Source organism: Elephas maximus, chromosome 4 (genome assembly GCF_024166365.1).
Source record: "Elephas maximus indicus isolate mEleMax1 chromosome 4, mEleMax1 primary haplotype, whole genome shotgun sequence".
Taxonomy (NCBI): domain Eukaryota; kingdom Metazoa; phylum Chordata; class Mammalia; order Proboscidea; family Elephantidae; genus Elephas; species Elephas maximus.
In genome coordinates, this window is record NC_064822.1 from 67,300,044 (window position 1) to 67,317,991 (window position 17,948).

Consider the following 17,948-nt stretch of genomic DNA (forward strand, 5'->3'; position numbering starts at 1 on the left):
AACTACCTGAAGTTTCAAGAGAGTGAAAAATTTGGAAGGTTCTAGAGAGAATGAGACTGGCACATAGTGAAGTATTTTTTTAGTTTTGTTTTTGTTTATTTGGCTTTTAACCTGAGGACAACCCACAGCCACAGTGCCCTGCAGAGCAGCTGAATCTCCAGTGGAAAACATGCAGTCTTTCAGGCCTGAAAAGTCAGAAGATGGAGTTTGGGGCAACCACAGCCCCTGGAAAGTGAGTGGATGGCCATGGAAAGGAGGCAGTGAAAGAGAAGGAGTCCCAAATCCTATGTATAAATTCTCCCCAAATATCTGTCTTATCTTGAACCATGAGTACATGGAAACAGACTTCAAATAAAACCAAACTCACTGGCATGGAGTCGATTGTAACTCATAGTGACCCTATAGGACAGAGTAGAACTTCCCCATAGGGTTTATTAGGCTGTAAATCTTTACAGAAGCAGAATGCCTCATATTTCTCCCACGGAGCTGCTTGCAGGCTCAAACTCAGCAGCCTAGCGCTTTAACCTCTGTTCCACCGAGGCTCTTCAGACTGCAGGTAGCTCAGCTAAAACAGAAAGAATGGGACTGAGATTTAAGCTGCTTTCCAAGAGACGAAGTTTGAAGTTTGAGTCCAACCAAGTTAATGGCCTACTGCAACAAAAATAACAACATTCTTCAGAAGAATATAACAGAATTTAGTCTCCATGACATAACATGGAATGCAGGAGGAGTTAACATCATAGAACCTTTACGCATTAAAAGATAAACTGAATACATTAGGAACAACTTCATGCCAAAAAAAAAAAAAATAGCATAGATAAAATAGAAAAATTTATTGAATTATATACAACTTTCCAAAGTTAGCAGAAGTTGAAACAAAAAATCTGAGTAGCCCTATATGTATTCAAGAAATTTAATTTTGTTTTCAAATTCTCCCACAAGAAAACTCTAAGCCAAAATGACTTCAGTGATGAATTCTATCAAATGATTACACAAATCTCACCAATCTTACACAGACTCTTTAAGAAAACCCAGGAGCAGGAACGTATTGATATGAACATATCACTCGTAAACCTCATATCGTTTGATGAAGTTAGGGTAACCATAGTACAAAAAGCCTCACAGCCTTTGCAAGAAAACCAAAATAAAGGCCAATATCTCTCATGAATAGACACACAAAAATTCTTAGCAAAATATTAGTAAGTGAAGTCTAAGAATACATTAAAATGATAATAATGATGGAGTAGGGTTTATCCCAGGAAAGCAAGGTTTAACACTAAAAAAATTACTCAGAAAAAAGGAGAAATTCATATAATGATTTTATTACATGAAGAAAAAGTATTTGACAAAGTTCAACACCCATCTATGAGAAAATGTTCAACAAAGTAGGAATACCATGTAACTTTCCAAATCTGATAAAAGGCATCTATGGAAAATTTCTGATTGGTATTAACGTCAGTAGTGAAATGGTGAACATTTTTCCCCTAAAATCAGGAACAAAGAAAGGATGTTAAGTATGTTTATAAGAATTGTATCGGAGATCCTAACCAGTGCCATAAGGCAGTAAAAATAAAGAAAACAGAGACTGGAAACAAAGAAATAAACAATCTCTGGTTCCAGATGACATGCTTTTTTTTTTTTTTTTTCCATAGAAAAGCCAAAGGAATCTACAAAACAGCTCCAGAACTAATCAATAAAATTAAAAATATCACAAGATACAATCTTAATATACAAATATTTATTGTATTTTCTATAAACATTTTCTATACCTGCAGTAAATAACTAGAAATGAGGCATTTTTTAAAAATCATCTTATATAGCACAAAAAGCATAAAATACTTAGAAAAAATATAACAGAATATTTGCAAGATCACTACACTGAAAACTACAAAACACTGCTGAGAATGACTAAAGAGATCTTAAATAAATGAAGACATATACCGTGTTAATGAATTGGAAAAATGATACCATTAAAATAGTTTTCCTCGAATTTATCTGTACATTCAATTCAATTTCAATAAAAGTCCTAGAATTAAAAAGTAGATACATAGATTTTAAAATCAATATGGAAATGCAAAGGACCTTAAATATCCAAAACAACCATTTTTAAAAACAAGAAAATTGGAGCACTTATACAATCTGACTTCAAGAATTGCTATAAACCTGCAGTATTCAGGATAGTGGGATATCGGAATAAGAATTAACAAATAGATCAATGGGACAGAACAAGGCCCACAGATAAATCCCCTTATGTACATACACAAAAGGAGCCCTCATGGTACAAAGGTTAAGCGTTTGGCTGCTAACCAAAATGCTGCCAGTTCAAACCCACCAGGGGTTACACAGGAGAAAAGACCTGGCAATCTGCTCCCATAAAGATTACAGCCTAAGAAACTCTATGAGGCAATTCTACTCTGTCCCATCAGGTAACTGTGAGTTGGAATTAACGCTATGGCACACAACAACAATACGCCCATATTCATATGTTTGTCTTATTTTCAGCAAAGGTGCCAAAATAATCCAACAGAGAAAGGAAAGTATTTTCAACAAATAGTGTTGGAATAACTAGATATTCATATGGAACACTGGATATGAGGACCCTTCAGATTGTTTTGTACCCTGAAGCCTCTGTGAATCCCCTAATCTGATACCCCTCTCTAACCTCAAACTCGTAAATTGTACCTTCCAGATCATACAGGCAGTCTTCAGCAAACTTCACTATATTTATCTCAATCTTTTCACTCTAAACTCCTTTCATTTTCTTGCTCTAACTGAAGCCTTTTTTTTGTTCCCAAGTCTGAGGTTTAACTCATCTTGTTGCAATCATCTGCCAAATTCTGAAACATTCCTTCATCATTTTCAACTTATTAATGTCTCCTTGCTCGCCTCTACTCCTGTCATAATCACCGGTGATTTTAATATCTTTGTAGGTGAATTATAAAGTGGGTTATCTTATGGTATAATCTGATAAAATGAGCTAAAAAGATGTTGGAAGTTTTTAAGGGAAAAAGGTATAAAAGCAAAAGTGAGGAGTAAGCAGATGACCTAATTCATTGCCAGGCCCAGCAGTACAAGATGTGTGATGATGTGTGGACAAGAAAATATCTACTGCTTGAGAGAACTGCAGGTAAACTCAGGAATTAAAACAACATCAACAACAAAAACACCTCCCTTGTTCCTCACTGTCCCCCACCACACACACACTATCACCCCTTTTCTCTAATTTCTCCAATTCTCTTAACAGTAGAAGTGCTCAAAAAGCTGTCTATGCCTGCTGTGTTTCTTTCTGCTTTTCCTGAACCTCACTCTAGTCAAGCGTTTGCAATAACTGTATCTCCAAAAGGTATCGCTGGGTGGTGCAAACAGTTAACTTGCTTGGCTGCTCATTGAAAGGTTGAAGGTTGGAGTCCACTCAGAGCTACTTCAGAAGAAAATTCTGGTAATCTACTCCCCAAAATTCAGCCATTGAAAACCACAGTTCTGCTCTGACATACATGGGGCCACCGTGATCTGGACGAGCTCGTTGGCAACTGGTTTATTCCTACAAAATCACTCCCGTCAGAGCCACCATTTAGCCTCCACATTAGCAAATAAAATGGCTGTTTCTCAGACTTCAACTTACTTAACCTATAAGCAGCATTTGTTAATATCTTTCTTCTTTGGTGGCGTGGTGGTTAAGAGCTCCCAGCTCCTAACCAAAAGGTCAACAGTTCTAATCCACCAGCCATCCTTGGAAACCCTATGGGGCAGTTCTACTTTGTCCAGTAGGGTCACTATAAATTGGAATCGACTTGAAAGCAACAGGTTTGGTTATCTCCAAAATACTTTGGTCCTCAAGACAACATTCTTTCCTGGTTTTCCTTTTACTTCACTGCCCATTTTTCCAGGCTTGATAATTCTTCACTAGCTTTTCAACTTCTAAATGTTGGTGTGCCCCAGAGTTCAGTCCGCGACACTCTGTCTTCTGTTTACATTCGTCCTTGAATGAGCTTTTCTACATTCATGGCTTAAAGTAGCAGACATGCACTAACCTGTTAAAACTCATTGCTATCGAGTTGATTCCGACTCATAGTGACCTATAGGGCAGAGTAGAACTGCCCCATAGGATTTCCCAGGAGAGCCTGGTGGAGTTGAACTGCCAAACTTTTGGTTAGCAGCCATAGCTCTTAACTGCTACACCACACTAATAACTCTAAATTCATATTTGCACTCCAGGAACTGATCTTCAGGCCCATATATCTGACTACAGATGGGCATATTTACTTATATACGTTATAGGATTTTCAAACCTAACATACCCAGTAACAAACAGCCTTTTCCCAATGTGTCCCATCAAAGCTTTCTCATCTCAGTAAACGAAACTCCTTACTTGCTATTCCTCACCCAAAAACTTGGAAACATCTTGGCTTCTCTTCTTACTCTCACGTGAATAAATACATCAGAAAATCTTGTTCACTGTGGAAAATAAGGGAACACAGAAACACAGGTACTAAATATGGAAGTATTGCCAATTTAAGCCAAATTAAAGAAATGCTGAGTTTATACTACAGGAAGCTATAATCTCACTGTTTATCAATGATCATTCCATTCCCACAAGGTATGCCTGTTTCAGAGAACATTTAAAAAAAGTGGTGCAGATTGAATAGCACCCGGAGAATGGCCAGAATAGGAATTAATTCAAAATTATTTACAAAAAGGAAAAGGAGTAAATATTCAATCCAGAGGTATCAAGGATCCAAAGAAAACAACCAAAACCTACAAAAAAACCAAACCCACTGCCATCAAGTTGATTCTGACTCATAGTGACCCTATAGGGCAGAGTAGCACCGCCCCGCTGGACTTCCAAAGCTGTAAAACCTTACACATGCAGACAGCCACAAGAAGAAATTAAAATCAGAAAGAAAAAAAATGGCCACAAGGAGGAGCAAGAGGATAATTATGGGATGAAATTTATTTTAAAAATTATATTCACTCAATCTGGATACTAATAACATAAAATTAAAGTACTTATATGTGTGTATAAGACTGGCAAGGCAAAGGTGAACCAGTAATACTAATGCAGAGGGATGGATAATAGAATAGGATATCACTGATCATGCACCCAAGACTTTACCTTAAAGGAGGTGTACACTAAAAGATCTATAACAAGCTATCACCAGCTACAAAATGTTCACATCCCTTTTTTTCAATTGGAAGCCATTATTTTAACACCTGTAGTAGGTAGGAAGCATCAGTTTCTTGTCTCTTTTACACATCATTGTATATTGACCAGTGACATCCACAATGTTTTACATTCCAGTAATTTCCTTGCTTATTGCACTTATACCTTATCATTGTGATCCTAGTGACTTTTCATCCATTCTTCAGCATAAACATAGACAATGGAGTCGGACAATGCCTAAATTTGAAAGACATCATAATGTCATTGAAAGAACCTGAAACCTGGGTAAATTATACTGCTATTTACACAGAAACAAACAAACAAACAAACCCATTGCCTTCGAGTCAATTCCGAATCATAGCAACCCTAAAGGACAGAGTAGAATTTCCCCATAGGGTTTCCAAAGAGTGCCTCATGGATTTGAACTGCCAACCTTTTGGTAAGTAGCCATAGCTCTTAACCACTGTGCCACCAGGGTTTCTATTTACATAGAAAAGTACCCAAAATACCTTAAATGTCTCTTTCTACATGTATAAAATTAGCATGGTAATGCCCATTGTACATATATTCATTCATTCAACAAATACTTATTGGGTGGAAACGATCTGCCAATCTCCATTATAGAGGCGTGGAATACATTCTCGTGGGGATAAATGACAAAGATTTAAATATATAAAAAGACTCTATGTGGGTCAGATAGTGATAAGTGCTGTGGAAAAAAGTGAAGAAAGGAAGAGGGAAGGGAATGTGGGCTGGTATGTTTGAGTGTGAAGAAATTGTTCTAAATAGTCTAACGAAAATAGTGTGTTGTCTAATTTAAGACTCTGTGCACCAAGTGGATATGGACTATGATTTTCTCTATGAATATTCAACTCCAATTACAGTGTCTGATGCATACTGAACATTCATTAATTATTTGTTTAAAATAAAAGAGATGGTTTATATAAGAGTGACTTCTTAATCTCTAAACTGTTGAATGAATGAAGGTTTTTATTCCAAGTTCAGACTCATCAAAAATTTGGAATAAAGAACTTTTTTTCAGGTACAGTTCCCTGAACAAAAAAAAAAAAAGGAAAAAGGGCTGTGTGTGTTGGGGGGCGGGGGAGAAGACAAAATAACTACTTTCAACATAAGCTGAAATAATAATTTGAAAGCCTAATTAATAAAGGTAATATGTGGAATACACTATTATATTGTGAGGTAAAGGGAACTGGAAACCACCCAGTCCCCAAATAGTTCTTCATCCAGGCACCCTATACTTGAACTTGCGTGATTCTACTGAATTAAGATTCTTCCATTCCAAGAAATTCACTGCAAAGTAAAAATATTACTGAAGGGCTATACATCAATTTGAAGCCCTAGTGGTGCAATGGTTAAAAACTCAGGCTGCTAACCCAAAGGTCATTGTTTTGAACCTACCAGCCACTCCCTGGAAACCCTATGGGGCAGTCCTGCTCTGTCCTATAAAAATCACTATAAGTCAGTATCAACTCAATGGCAATGGGTTTGATTTTTTTGATAGTACAGCAAGTCATTAACTCCGGATAGTGTCATTTTATTTGTCTGTTTTCCTTCAATGCCTAAACCTAAGTCGTATAAAGCCAGCCCTATGTGGACTCCTAAATTTTTTGAAAATTTGATTTATTAGAGATACAAGAATTTGAATGAGTTCTAGGACATAATTATGAATAGTTCGTTCCAATACAAGACCATGGAATTTCTAATTTAGGCAGTATTTGATCAAATTATATTAGACATGTTCTTCTGCTGGTGTTTTATCCATGATTTTCCACAGAAGTCACTTCATTTAAACAATATGATTTAGGTTCTATGAGGGAAGCAAGGATGGTGAGACTTCATCTCAGGTACTTTGAATATGTTATCAGGAGGGAACAGTCAATGGGGAAAGAAATCATGCTTGGTAAAGTAGAAGGGCCTCAGAAAAGAAGACACTCTATGAGATGGACTGACATGGTGGCTACAACAATAAGTTCAAACATAGCAACGATAGTGAGAACGGTGCAGGACCTGACAGTGTTTAGTTCTGTTGTACATAGGGTCACTATGTGTCAGAACCGACTCAATGGCACCTAACAACAACAACAGGGTTAAGATGAAGTATGAACTTCAGAAAAATTTTTGGTTCTTTGAAAGGATACACATGCTGGAATATCTCTTTACTTTAAGCTGAAGATGAGGAAACAGGAAACAAATGCCATATCTACTCCTTTACCACAATTTATTATTTTTGCTTTTTATTTATTTATTTTATGTTCAATGTCCATGTATCTCTGAACAACTATGAAAGGGCTTCCTGGAAAAAGAATAAACAAAACATGTGTCCTAACTCATACGGCTCCACTCTCCCAGTTGAGGAGGATCACAGACTGACAGACTTTGGAATCTTAAGAGTGGACACTACATTTTGCCAAGTCACTGGACCCCTGAGCTCACTTGCAGTCCAAGTGAGGCCATGCAGGATGAAGATGGATACGTAGCCTTAAATATTAAAACTCGAAGATCAGCTTTCACCTCAGGTAAGAATGCCCAGAACCAAAAATCTGGAAATTAATTAGTAAAATAAGTCAACTCTGTTTTCCCTTTTTCTACTAGAGATAATACATACAGCTTTGTTTTTTGTTCTGTTTTGTTTTTCCTGAATGATGTTCTTTCTCTATAGCCCTTAGTAGTATTTACATAGACTCAGACTTATTTAGAAGAAAGACAACACAGGAGACATAATAATGAACTTGCATTAAGGCTCCTAGAGTTTAATGCTGGATGGTGCTGAAGTGAAGGATATGGGGTAACAGGGGAAGGAATGTTTGGAAACCACCATTTTCCAGGATCCTAGTAAGTGGGTATAATTCTTAAGTAGTTGCCTATTAAAGAATATTTATGGGGGGGAAGGGGAGTGTACACAAAACAAAACAAACAATAATGTCTTAACAGCTGGGTTATATTTTGGCTCAGAGAGGGGAAGTCCATTGGTGATGGGGATGGATGTGTGGTATGGGAGTGGGTTGTGCTTATTGTTGATGATCAACAAGGAACACAGGCAAGATCTTGGAAAATTCCAAGAGGCTGGGGCACAGGTGACACTGTCCCATAGCCATGCCCTATTACTGCTCCCTGACATATTTATTGTATGTCCACAGCTGACCCTGTGTCCTCTTTGTGGCGTGTGATGGCTTTTGTTCTTCTGATCTTGTGCACAGGGATGGTTGTTGGGCTGGTAGCTCTGAGAATTATGTGTAAGTATTGACTCACTGACAAGGGTTTGGTCTGAGGATGGCAATACCTAAGGGTTTTGGTATATCACACTAAGTTTCTTAATTGTCCTTCCATTTGTTACTACTCCAATCATACTATATATATAGTTGCCAAGATTTTCTCTGGCCTTTACCTCTTGATCAAAATCACTTTTTAAACTGTTTATCTATTAAAAATTTAAAAATTATTTTCAAGAATTTTAAACTAGCCTTTAAGATTCTCTTGAGTATGAATGCAAGTTATATTTTGAAATCTTTCTTTCATCATTGCATATCCTCAGATCCAGCCAAACCAGGGTCTTCTCAATTTCATAAATAAATTCTGTATCTACCTGCCTGAAATTTTGCCTATCCTATTCCCGCTTCTTAAAATACCTTCCTTCCTATTTTGTTTACAAATTTACTTACTTCCTCTAAGAGACAATTCATATCCCACCTAACTGATAAACATTGTTTTTTCTTCCTGTAAACCTAATAGCCCTACAATGTCACCTTTTACTTTAGGTAGTTTTTGATTGTTTGAATACTTGTTTTTTCTTTTTTTCATGAGATATTTAATAATCTTTCATTCACGATCGTTCATACACCTGAATCTCATAGTACTTTGGGCATAGCATGAAATCAGTATGTATTTTTTTCAGTGAATGAATATTCTGGTATGACATTAAGAGCAGAAAATAGCAGAGGTGTTCACTTCTGTTAACACTGTTTAGAAACCTGCATTTAATAAAATGTCAAAACAATTGCTTTAGGTGTGTATTTGTTCATGAGATTTTCTTATTTGTGACTGTTCTCCTTAAAGAGTTCACTCATTTTATTAGATAACTCTCAAGTGTCAGTTTTCTATATATATATTTTTAAAATATTCCCCTTTGCCCATATCCCTTTGTAGGTATCATTTACTTATGTGTACCTTGTAAACACTTCATAGCACGGCAATTCTATTAAAATGAAAGTTTATTGAAAAGCCTTTGCGTCACACTTAAGGTCCTGATTACAAATTGTTATTATCTAATTTTTACATTTAGCTGTCACACAGCAGAATCTCCTACAAGCTGAGAATGAAAACCTTTCAGGAACTCTGCAACAATTAGCAAAGCGCTTCTGCCAAGATTTAATAAAACAATCTGAACAAAAAGAAAATTTCAGTAAGTGTGGTTTGGTAACTCTTGATCTCCTCTAACACCAGAGTATTTTTTTGTGCTGGTATTTGTAGTGAATCTTGAGATCTGCGGGAAACACTGAATGTGGGGAAAATGTAAGCCTGATTTAGAATGAAATGGTTCCTATGCCTGATCTCTCCTTAAGGCCATAAGTGCAGCCCCTGTGACAAAAACTGGAGATACTATGGGGATAGTTGCTATGGATTCTTCAAGCACAACTTGACATGGGAAGAGAGTAAGCAGTACTGCTCTGGCGTGAATGCTACTCTTCCGAAGATTGCCAGCCAGAACATTCTGGTAAGGAGATTCTTAGGTCAAATGTTTTGGAGTTACGAGAAGAAACTCTCAAATGTAACATTTGGCTTTGTTTATATTTTTCTTACGTCTTTCAGTCTGTGCTAATCTAAAAACCTTATCAAGCTCAGTAAAAATGACAACATTTGAGAGTAGAAAGTGCTGATTTAGGGCTCAAGGGACTTTGAGGTCTTGTCTTATCTTTTCTGTAAGTAATTTAACCTCTCTCAATTTCCTTACCTCTATTTACTAACTTGGAACAGAATCCGAAAGTCCAAAAAAAAAAAAAAAAAAGCTTGGCAGTTCAAATCCACCAGCTACTCCTTGAAAACCCTATGGGGCAGTTCTACTCTGTCCTACAGGGTCACTATGAGTCAGAATCCACTCGATGGCAATGAATTTGGTTTTGGTTTATAGAGAGAGGTTAATTGATTTATGTACTAATTCAACAAATATATGTTAGAACTATTCCAGGAATTTGAAGCTTTGCAGTCACTAAAACAGACAAAAATTCCTAATCTCATGGAATTTATATTCTACAGACAATAAACAAAACAAATAGATATAGTATAGTGTTGTTTTTGTGTGCCATCGAGTCTATTTCCACTCATAGCGACCCTATGGGACAGAGTAGAACTGCCCCATAAGTTTTCCAGGCTGTAAATCTTTACAGAAGATTTACAAAGACTGCCACATCTTTTTCCCTAAAATAAGCTAGTGCATTGTAACAGCCCACCTTCCAGTTAGCAGCAGAATACTTAACAACTGCACCATGAGGGCTCCATTCATAAAGTATAGTACACACACACACCTGATGGTGATAATTGCTAAGAAGAAAAAATAGATGAATGTTATTTATAATCCATTTGAGAAAAATACCATGTAATTCTCTTTTAACCCATCAACTAAAACAAATTATAACTTCTACATGAAAGATTTTATAGACAATCTAAGCAAAAAATAAATTCAGATAAAGCTTACTTCTGGGGCATTAAAGTCTTAACAACGATGATTTCCTTTTCTATAGTCGTTTACCAGTTGCCATCAAGTCAGTTCTAACTCCTGGAAACTCCGTGTCTATCAGATAGAACTGTGATCCACAGGGTTTTCTATGGTTTTTTTTTTCTTTTTTAATTGCCAGATCTTTTTTCGAGGTGCCTCTAGGTGGACTCCAACCTCAAACCCAGCACATCAACCATTTGCACCACCCAAGGACTACAGTCATTTACTGTTTACTCCATTTCAGGGTCATAGTTGGTATTCTCTTTGATACTCTAATCTTCAGTTGATGGAAGATATAATCATATAAACACAGAAGAAGATTAGAATATTAGATATTTTGTATATAATTTTTCTTATGCCCTATAAATATAAAGGGTTTTTTTGTTTGTTTATTTGTTTTTTAATTCTAAAACAAGCCAATTTGGTACAATTTTAAGTCTCGAATATAAGGAGCCCTGGTGGTGCATGCATTAATATTAATATAAACATATAATCCAACATTTCTTTTTGTCAAGGGTCTTATCATGAAACTTTGTCTTTAGGTCATCACCAAGAGCTTTGGAGGCATTCTGACCTTTATGTTTATTTGTGTTTACAACAGGAGTATATCAAAGCCAGGACTGGTTTGATACGTTGGGTAGGATTGTCTCGCCAGAACTCTAATGGAGTCTGGATGTGGGAAGATGGCTCAGTTGGCTCAGTTTTCTCCAAAAATATGTAAGTCACTGAACATTCAGAGTTCAAGGCACTGCTAGCAATTTTTGTTTCTGAGATTCCCTTCCCTCTTGAGTGCAAGTTACTTATAATTTGAGAGGAGCTCTATATCTTACTATGGGTTACATAAACAGCAGCTGAGTCACACATGCCCTACTCCAACAAAAAAACACTGGTAATAAAATAACTCAACCTTCCCCATGCTCTTATTCTTCTCTTTATCTAAACCACAATTCACATGTATTCTTCATACTTTTTTTCCCATCCATTTTTGCCCTCAACTTTACCTTTGAAGCATTTTATGTTTTCATTTTTCCTTTCTATAATTGTCTTCACATATTTTTAAAACAAAATTATTATCCTCATTATCTTATGGCTGAAAATTTTTGCCTTGGAGGTCCCTTTAACTTTTCAGTGTCATCTGCCTACTTTCCCAACCTAGGCATCTCCAAGAATCAGTCATATTTTAGTTCACAAGGAAATTCTAATGTTCATGTAAAAAGGCTCCATTCTGCTAGAGGCAATCCAGCCAAAAGGGCCAATTGCATTAGGAGTTACCTAATATGCCTTTTCTTTATGCTGTAGTGGCACAGTGGTTAAGAGCTCAGCTGCTAACCAAAAGGTCAGCGGTTCGAATCCACGAGCCACTCCTTGGAAACCCTACAGAACAGTTCTACTCTGTCCTGTAGGGTTGATGTGAGTCTGAATCAACTCTTGGGCAATTATTTTTTAATATGGCTTTTCAGTCCTACCACCGTCTATTCAACCTATATATGAAAGCTGCAAAGTCTCTCTAATCCAAATATAAACTACATTCAAAATCTATAACGTGAGAACAACTTAAGTTATTAACTATTCACCAAATAGTTATTATTTACTGTAGGGTCAGAACATTAAGATCACAAGCAAGCCTCTTTCTAAGTCTTGGGCTTTATCTCTTAACACTTATTAACTCTTTCACAATATTCTAGACAAACTGGCCTTCCTTCTATTTATCGACAAATCAGTCTTGCTTAGTTGTCTTAGGGCTTTTGTACTTGCTGTTCCCTCTACCTAGAATGCTCTGCTTCCAGAACTCCGTAACTGGCTCCCTTTGTCACTCAAGCCTCTGTTTAAATAATATTTCCTCAGTGAGAGTAATTCTAATCTCTCAAACTAAATTAGCCTCCCTGGTATCTACTCCAATCAAGGTCTATCATATCATACTCTTGTTTCTTCACCAATTTTACCAGTTCTCTGATGTTATTTTATCTGTTTATTTGTTGGCTTCTTAGCAATATCCTCCTACTATAACATAACCTCCCCAAGAAAAAAAACCTTTCTTTGTTTACCACCATATCCTCAGCACATACACAACTTTAGCACATAGGAAGGGTTCCATAGGTATTGTCAAATAGATTAGTACATATATATTCCTTGGCGTTTCATCATAAGGAATCTAGTAAGAGATACCAAAAAACCAAACCTGTTGCTGTTGAGTTGATTCCGACTCATAGCGACCCTACAGGACAGAGTAGAACTGCCCCATAGAGTTTCCAAGGAACACCTGGTGGATTTGAACTGCCAACCTTTTGGTTAGTAGACGTAGCTCTTACCCACTATGCTACTAGGGTTTCCCTAACAAGGAATACAGACAGATTAATAGCCAATTATAATATAATGTGTTGTCTTTTATCTACTACCCTATAACAAATTTTCAGTTCAAAAATATTTAATCAACTCATTTTTCCTTGAGTTCATTCCTATCTTGTGCAGCTGTTTGCCTTGCCAGGCCCTCCCATCTTATCTACACCCTACTTGTCTCCTCTTACCTAAGTCCTACTCTTGCTTCAAGACAGAACTCAAGCCTCATCTTCTAGATAAAGCCTTTACTCACCTTTTCAGACCCACATCCATCTCTTCCTCTGGACTCCTATTGAGCCTAGTGTTCACTTACTATTTAAATTTATTGTATATTAAATTGGTATTGAAATTTTCAATTGCTATGAGTCAGAATCGACTCAATGGCTGTGGGTTTTTTTTTTTTTTTTTTGGTGTATACCTTCCACTCCCAAGCATATTGGAAGTTTCTCAGTTGCATGGATCTTGGTTTATACTCCCCCCTACTCATTGGTTCCACTTTCTGCCACAAAATTCTGCACACAGGGTTTGATTGTTGATTATTTATTTAGCTTTCAAGTAAACTCATTCTACCTTTTCCATTTATAGGCCTGAACTTCCAGGAGATGGAAGAGAAAACATGAATTGTGCTTATTTTCATAACGGGAAAATCCACCCTTCCTTCTGTAAGAACAAACATTATCTAATATGTGAGCGGAAAGCTGGGATGGCAAAGGTGGACAAACTACTTTAATGAGAGAGATGAACAGGGTATCACAGACAAATGATTGATTATACAATAAAAAGCCTTGATGAAAGAATCACAAGCCATAAAATTTCTTATTTCTCCCTCTCTTCAGCATGGAGCCACCTTTATATTATCTTTGTATCCAACATCACTTAACCTTTTCTTTATACATCCACAAGTCAGCTCTATGAGTTGATCATTTGCTTTCCAATTGTTCTGCTTTCCATTAATTTCCTTTCTTCCTGTCTTTCATTCCTCATTATCTGGACTTTGTATGATTCATTCTATATTCAGACGTTAACGTATAAAATTAAACTTGGAACAGTAAAAGGTTAGGGCTTAATTGGCTTAAGCTATGAAAAATGTCTGCATTTGAAAGACAGCATAAGATAGTGGAAAGAGTACTGAATTTGAAATCAGTAGAATAATTTAGATGGTGTGGTCACTTAGCTGAAATATGATCATGGATTATTCAAGTAGCCTCTTTAACTTCTATCTTCACATATTTAAAGTAGAATGATAACTCTGTCTTATATTCCTCACGATTCTACAACCTAAAATCAAGCTTCGGGGTGTTAACCATACCAGACACCCTGTGAAGGCAAATGCCATGACTTTATTATTCACTGTTCTGTGTCCAGCACCCAACACAGTTCCTGGCTCACGGGGAACAGAAAAAAATTGCTTCTCATTGAATAAGATAATTTACTAGAAACTAACTAGTAAAAGGACTCTACAAATATCATTACAATTCCAAGTTCACCTCTGCTCAAACTCAATAGCAATAATTTTCTCTGCAGAAGGAAAAATAAAGTTTGTCAGAAACCTCATGGTCTTTGTAAAATGAGTAAATGCTTCTAGTAGACAGAAGAGCAAGTAAAAATACTCTAAGAAGAACCATGGATGGTAAGCCCAGAAGCAAGTAAAAATGCCTTATCTGGTTCTTTTTCTAGCAGTTTTATCCTTGGTTTTTGCTGAATAACTCAGAAAGTATTTATAGACCATGTGGAGAGGCACGTTTGAACAGGATAACAGGCAAACAATTGCATTTCTTACCCACAGATGCCGTGATGGTGCTCTGTCATCTTACATTAGTGAGATTAAAATTTATAGAAATGATTCTCAAACATCTCAATTGAGGTGTTCATTAAAACTTGCAGATATCCACATACAAATGAGTACTGATGGTAAGCAGTCTGAAGACTGAGGAGATCCAGAGACCTGTGTAGTTAACATGCACCTCCACAGGATTCTGATATAAAGTCTTTAAGACATTTCAAGAAAAACTCCTTAAAACTTGCTTCATATGTGACTTTGGATTAGTAATTTAGCCTCTTTAAAACCCAATTTCCTTGTCCATGAGTCTAATATTATTACTTTGCTCATAAGGCTACACAGCCCTTGTGGGGCAGTGGTTAAGAGCTAGGCTCCTAAAACAAAAGGTTGCCAGTTCGAAACCACCAGCGGCTCCTTGGAAACCCTATGGGACAGTTGTACCCTTTCCTACAGGGTCACTGTGAGTCAGAATCGACGCGACAGCAACAGGTTTGGTTTTGGTTTCCATAAGGCATGGGTTATGATTACCGAAGTCTTGGTGGCACAGTGGTTAAGAGCTCAGTTGCTAACCAAAAGATTAGTAGTTCGAATCTACCAGCTGCTCCTTGGAAAACCTTTGGGGTAGTTCTACTCTGTCCTGTAGGGTTGCCATGAGTCGGAATTGACTCGAGGCAACGGGTTTGGTTTTAGTATGATTAACATATTCATGTTTTTATTGGAAGAATCCAATTGTTCCCTTAGAAATTTATAAGAGTGTATACCGTATTGGGAAAAGCTAATCTTTCTGGGCCTGATTTTTAGTGCTGATAAAATTTGAGAACAACTGGAAACTAACAATTTACAGAACTTCCGTTCCCATCTTCCTGATATTAGTCTCAGTGAGCATTTGATACAATTATGATCACTTCCTCTTTTTCTTCTCCATAGAAATTATCCTATTTTTAAAGGCCTTGGGGAGTTAAGTAGGAGCCCTGATGGTGCAACGCTTAAGTGCTAGACTGCTAACTGACAGACTGAAGGTACGAATCCACTAGCCACTCCTCAGGAGAAAAGACTTGGCTTTCAGCTTCCGTAAAGATTACAGCCTAGGAAAACCCATGCAGCAGTTCTACTCTGTCCCATGGGGTCACTAGGAGTCAGAATTGCCTGCAAAGCACACACCAAGTGAGTTGAGGTGCATTATTTTTTAGACCAGAATCTCAGGTCACATGAAAATCACATGAAATATTTGGAGAATGTGCTGGATATACTCCATGTGTCCTTCTAGATACTCTCAGCCCTACCCTGTGCCTTAGGAGGCCCAATGCAAATGAACATCATTGTCTGGGCAAACTTGGTCTCTGGCTTCCAGTTAATTCAGCCAACGGGAGGCACTGGCAGGGGATCACAGGGTGGGAGGGGAGAAGTCAGGGTATTTATTTCCTTGGGTCTCTCCCCACCATGTGTCAGGTTGGCAAAGGCTGCATTTTCTATATTTTAGACCACAATCCCTGTCAGGTGGGTCCTCAACAATTGTCCTCATGATGTTCCAATAACTACCCTCCCCTTGATCCTTCAGGCCTAGGGTTGACATCAGCTTTCCAATGCATATTTCACCATCCCTTGTTGGTTTCCTTAACCTTGCCACAACTTTATAAACAGTTGCTTTATTAAATGCCCTTAGATTACCCCTGGAGTGTTCCATCTGCTTCCTTCTGGGAATCTGACTGTCATAAAGAAAATGATCAAACCAGTGAGACATTGAAACAAAAGAGAACATTGCAATGTTGCAGATTTTTGGGACTTGCAGACTCTACATTACTGAGAAGTAACCTTTGTCCATAAGGCAAAATATGAATGACGATTAAAGCATTAGGGTTCTCAAAACTTGTGCTACAGGATGTGGCAGAGATGGCTACATATCCACTAAATAATTCATGCGCCCCTTCTGGAGTGAAGTTGTCAGTGAGAGCTTGTTGCCCAGGCAGAGATTACACTTTTCAGGTCCAACTTTTATATCCAAATATGGGCATTGGTATGGACAAGGATGTGATGCATGTCACTTTCAGGTTATAGCTTTCAAGAAGCAGATGTGAATTCTCCACCTTCTCTTTTTCTTTTCAGTGGCTAGAAACAGAGAACTCCAATGTCTTAAAAGATGGAAGAAACCTGGAGGAAAGTTACCAAGTGACCAGGATTACTGAAGTTAAAATATTAAATGAGAGTGAAAAATAAACATTTACTGTGTTAGGAAACTGACATTTTGAGGTTTGTTTATTTGGGGTTTATTTATTCATCATTATTTATCATAACCTTAATGAATATACCACCAATTTCCATTGAGTCAGTTCCGACTCATGGTGACCCCATGTGTACCAGAGTAGAACTGTGCTCCATAGTACATTCAATGGTTGATTAGTAGATCACAAGGGCTTTCTTCCAAGGAACCTCTGAGTGGACTTGATCCTCCATCCTTTCAGTTAGGAGCCAACTACGTTAACCATTTGTACCACCCAGGGACTCTCAATATTATTGTTAGGTGCCATCAAGATGATTCCGACTCATAGCAAGCCTATGTATAACAGAATGAAATACTGCCCAGTCCTGCACCATCTTCACAATCCTTGTTATGCTTGAGCCCATTGTTGCAGCCACTGTGTCACTCCATCTTGTTGAGGATCTTCCTCTTTTTTGTTGGCCTTCTACCTTACCAAGCATGATGTCCTCTTCTAGGGACTGAACCCTCCTGATAACATGCCCAAAGTAGGTAAGATGTGGTTCTTCGTCCCCCAATTGATATAAAAACCCCAGCAACCCAGTGCCATCGAGGTGATTCCGACTCACAGCAACCCTATAGGACAGAGTAGAACTGCCCCATAGAGCTTCCAAGGAGCGCCTGGCGGATTCAAACTGCTGACCCTTTGGTTAGCAGCTATAGCACTTAACCACTACACCACCAG

The 17,948-nt window shown here is 37.5% G+C and overlaps 1 protein-coding gene across 6 annotated transcripts; it reads left to right on the top strand.

The window, feature by feature from the left end:
- Positions 1-7,528: 7,528 nt before the first annotated feature.
- Positions 7,529-17,266, top strand: CLEC1B (C-type lectin domain family 1 member B). Of its 6 annotated transcripts, none has more exons than XM_049882435.1 (7): positions 7,529-7,698; positions 8,320-8,415; positions 9,462-9,581; positions 9,742-9,893; positions 11,494-11,609; positions 13,815-13,891; positions 17,113-17,266. In XM_049882435.1, the coding sequence occupies exons 1-7, from the start codon at positions 7,635-7,637 to the stop codon at positions 17,190-17,192; spliced, it is 705 nt and encodes a 234-aa protein (XP_049738392.1). In that variant the 5' UTR covers positions 7,529-7,634; the 3' UTR covers positions 17,193-17,266. The 6 variants fall into 6 exon arrangements, with proteins under 6 accessions (XP_049738392.1, XP_049738395.1, XP_049738394.1 ...); XM_049882438.1 differs by lacking the exon at positions 13,815-13,891 and adding an exon at positions 15,937-16,028 and having other exon boundaries at positions 17,113-17,194; XM_049882437.1 differs by lacking the exon at positions 17,113-17,266 and adding an exon at positions 15,937-16,012.
- The last annotated feature ends 682 nt before the right edge of the window (positions 17,267-17,948 follow it).

What these genes read in the sequence shown, in the direction of transcription:
- CLEC1B (XM_049882435.1), top strand. Translation starts at nt 7,635, where the DNA reads ATGCAGGATGAAGATGGATACGTAGCCTTAAATATTAAAACTCGAAGA. An exon ending in TGAACAAAAAGAAAATTTCA is followed by an intron (nt 9,582 to 9,741) that starts GTAAGTGTGGTT and finishes TCTCTCCTTAAG; the next exon opens with GCCATAAGTGCAGCCCCTGT. An exon ending in TTGCCAGCCAGAACATTCTG is followed by an intron (nt 9,894 to 11,493) that starts GTAAGGAGATTC and finishes TGTTTACAACAG; the next exon opens with GAGTATATCAAAGCCAGGAC.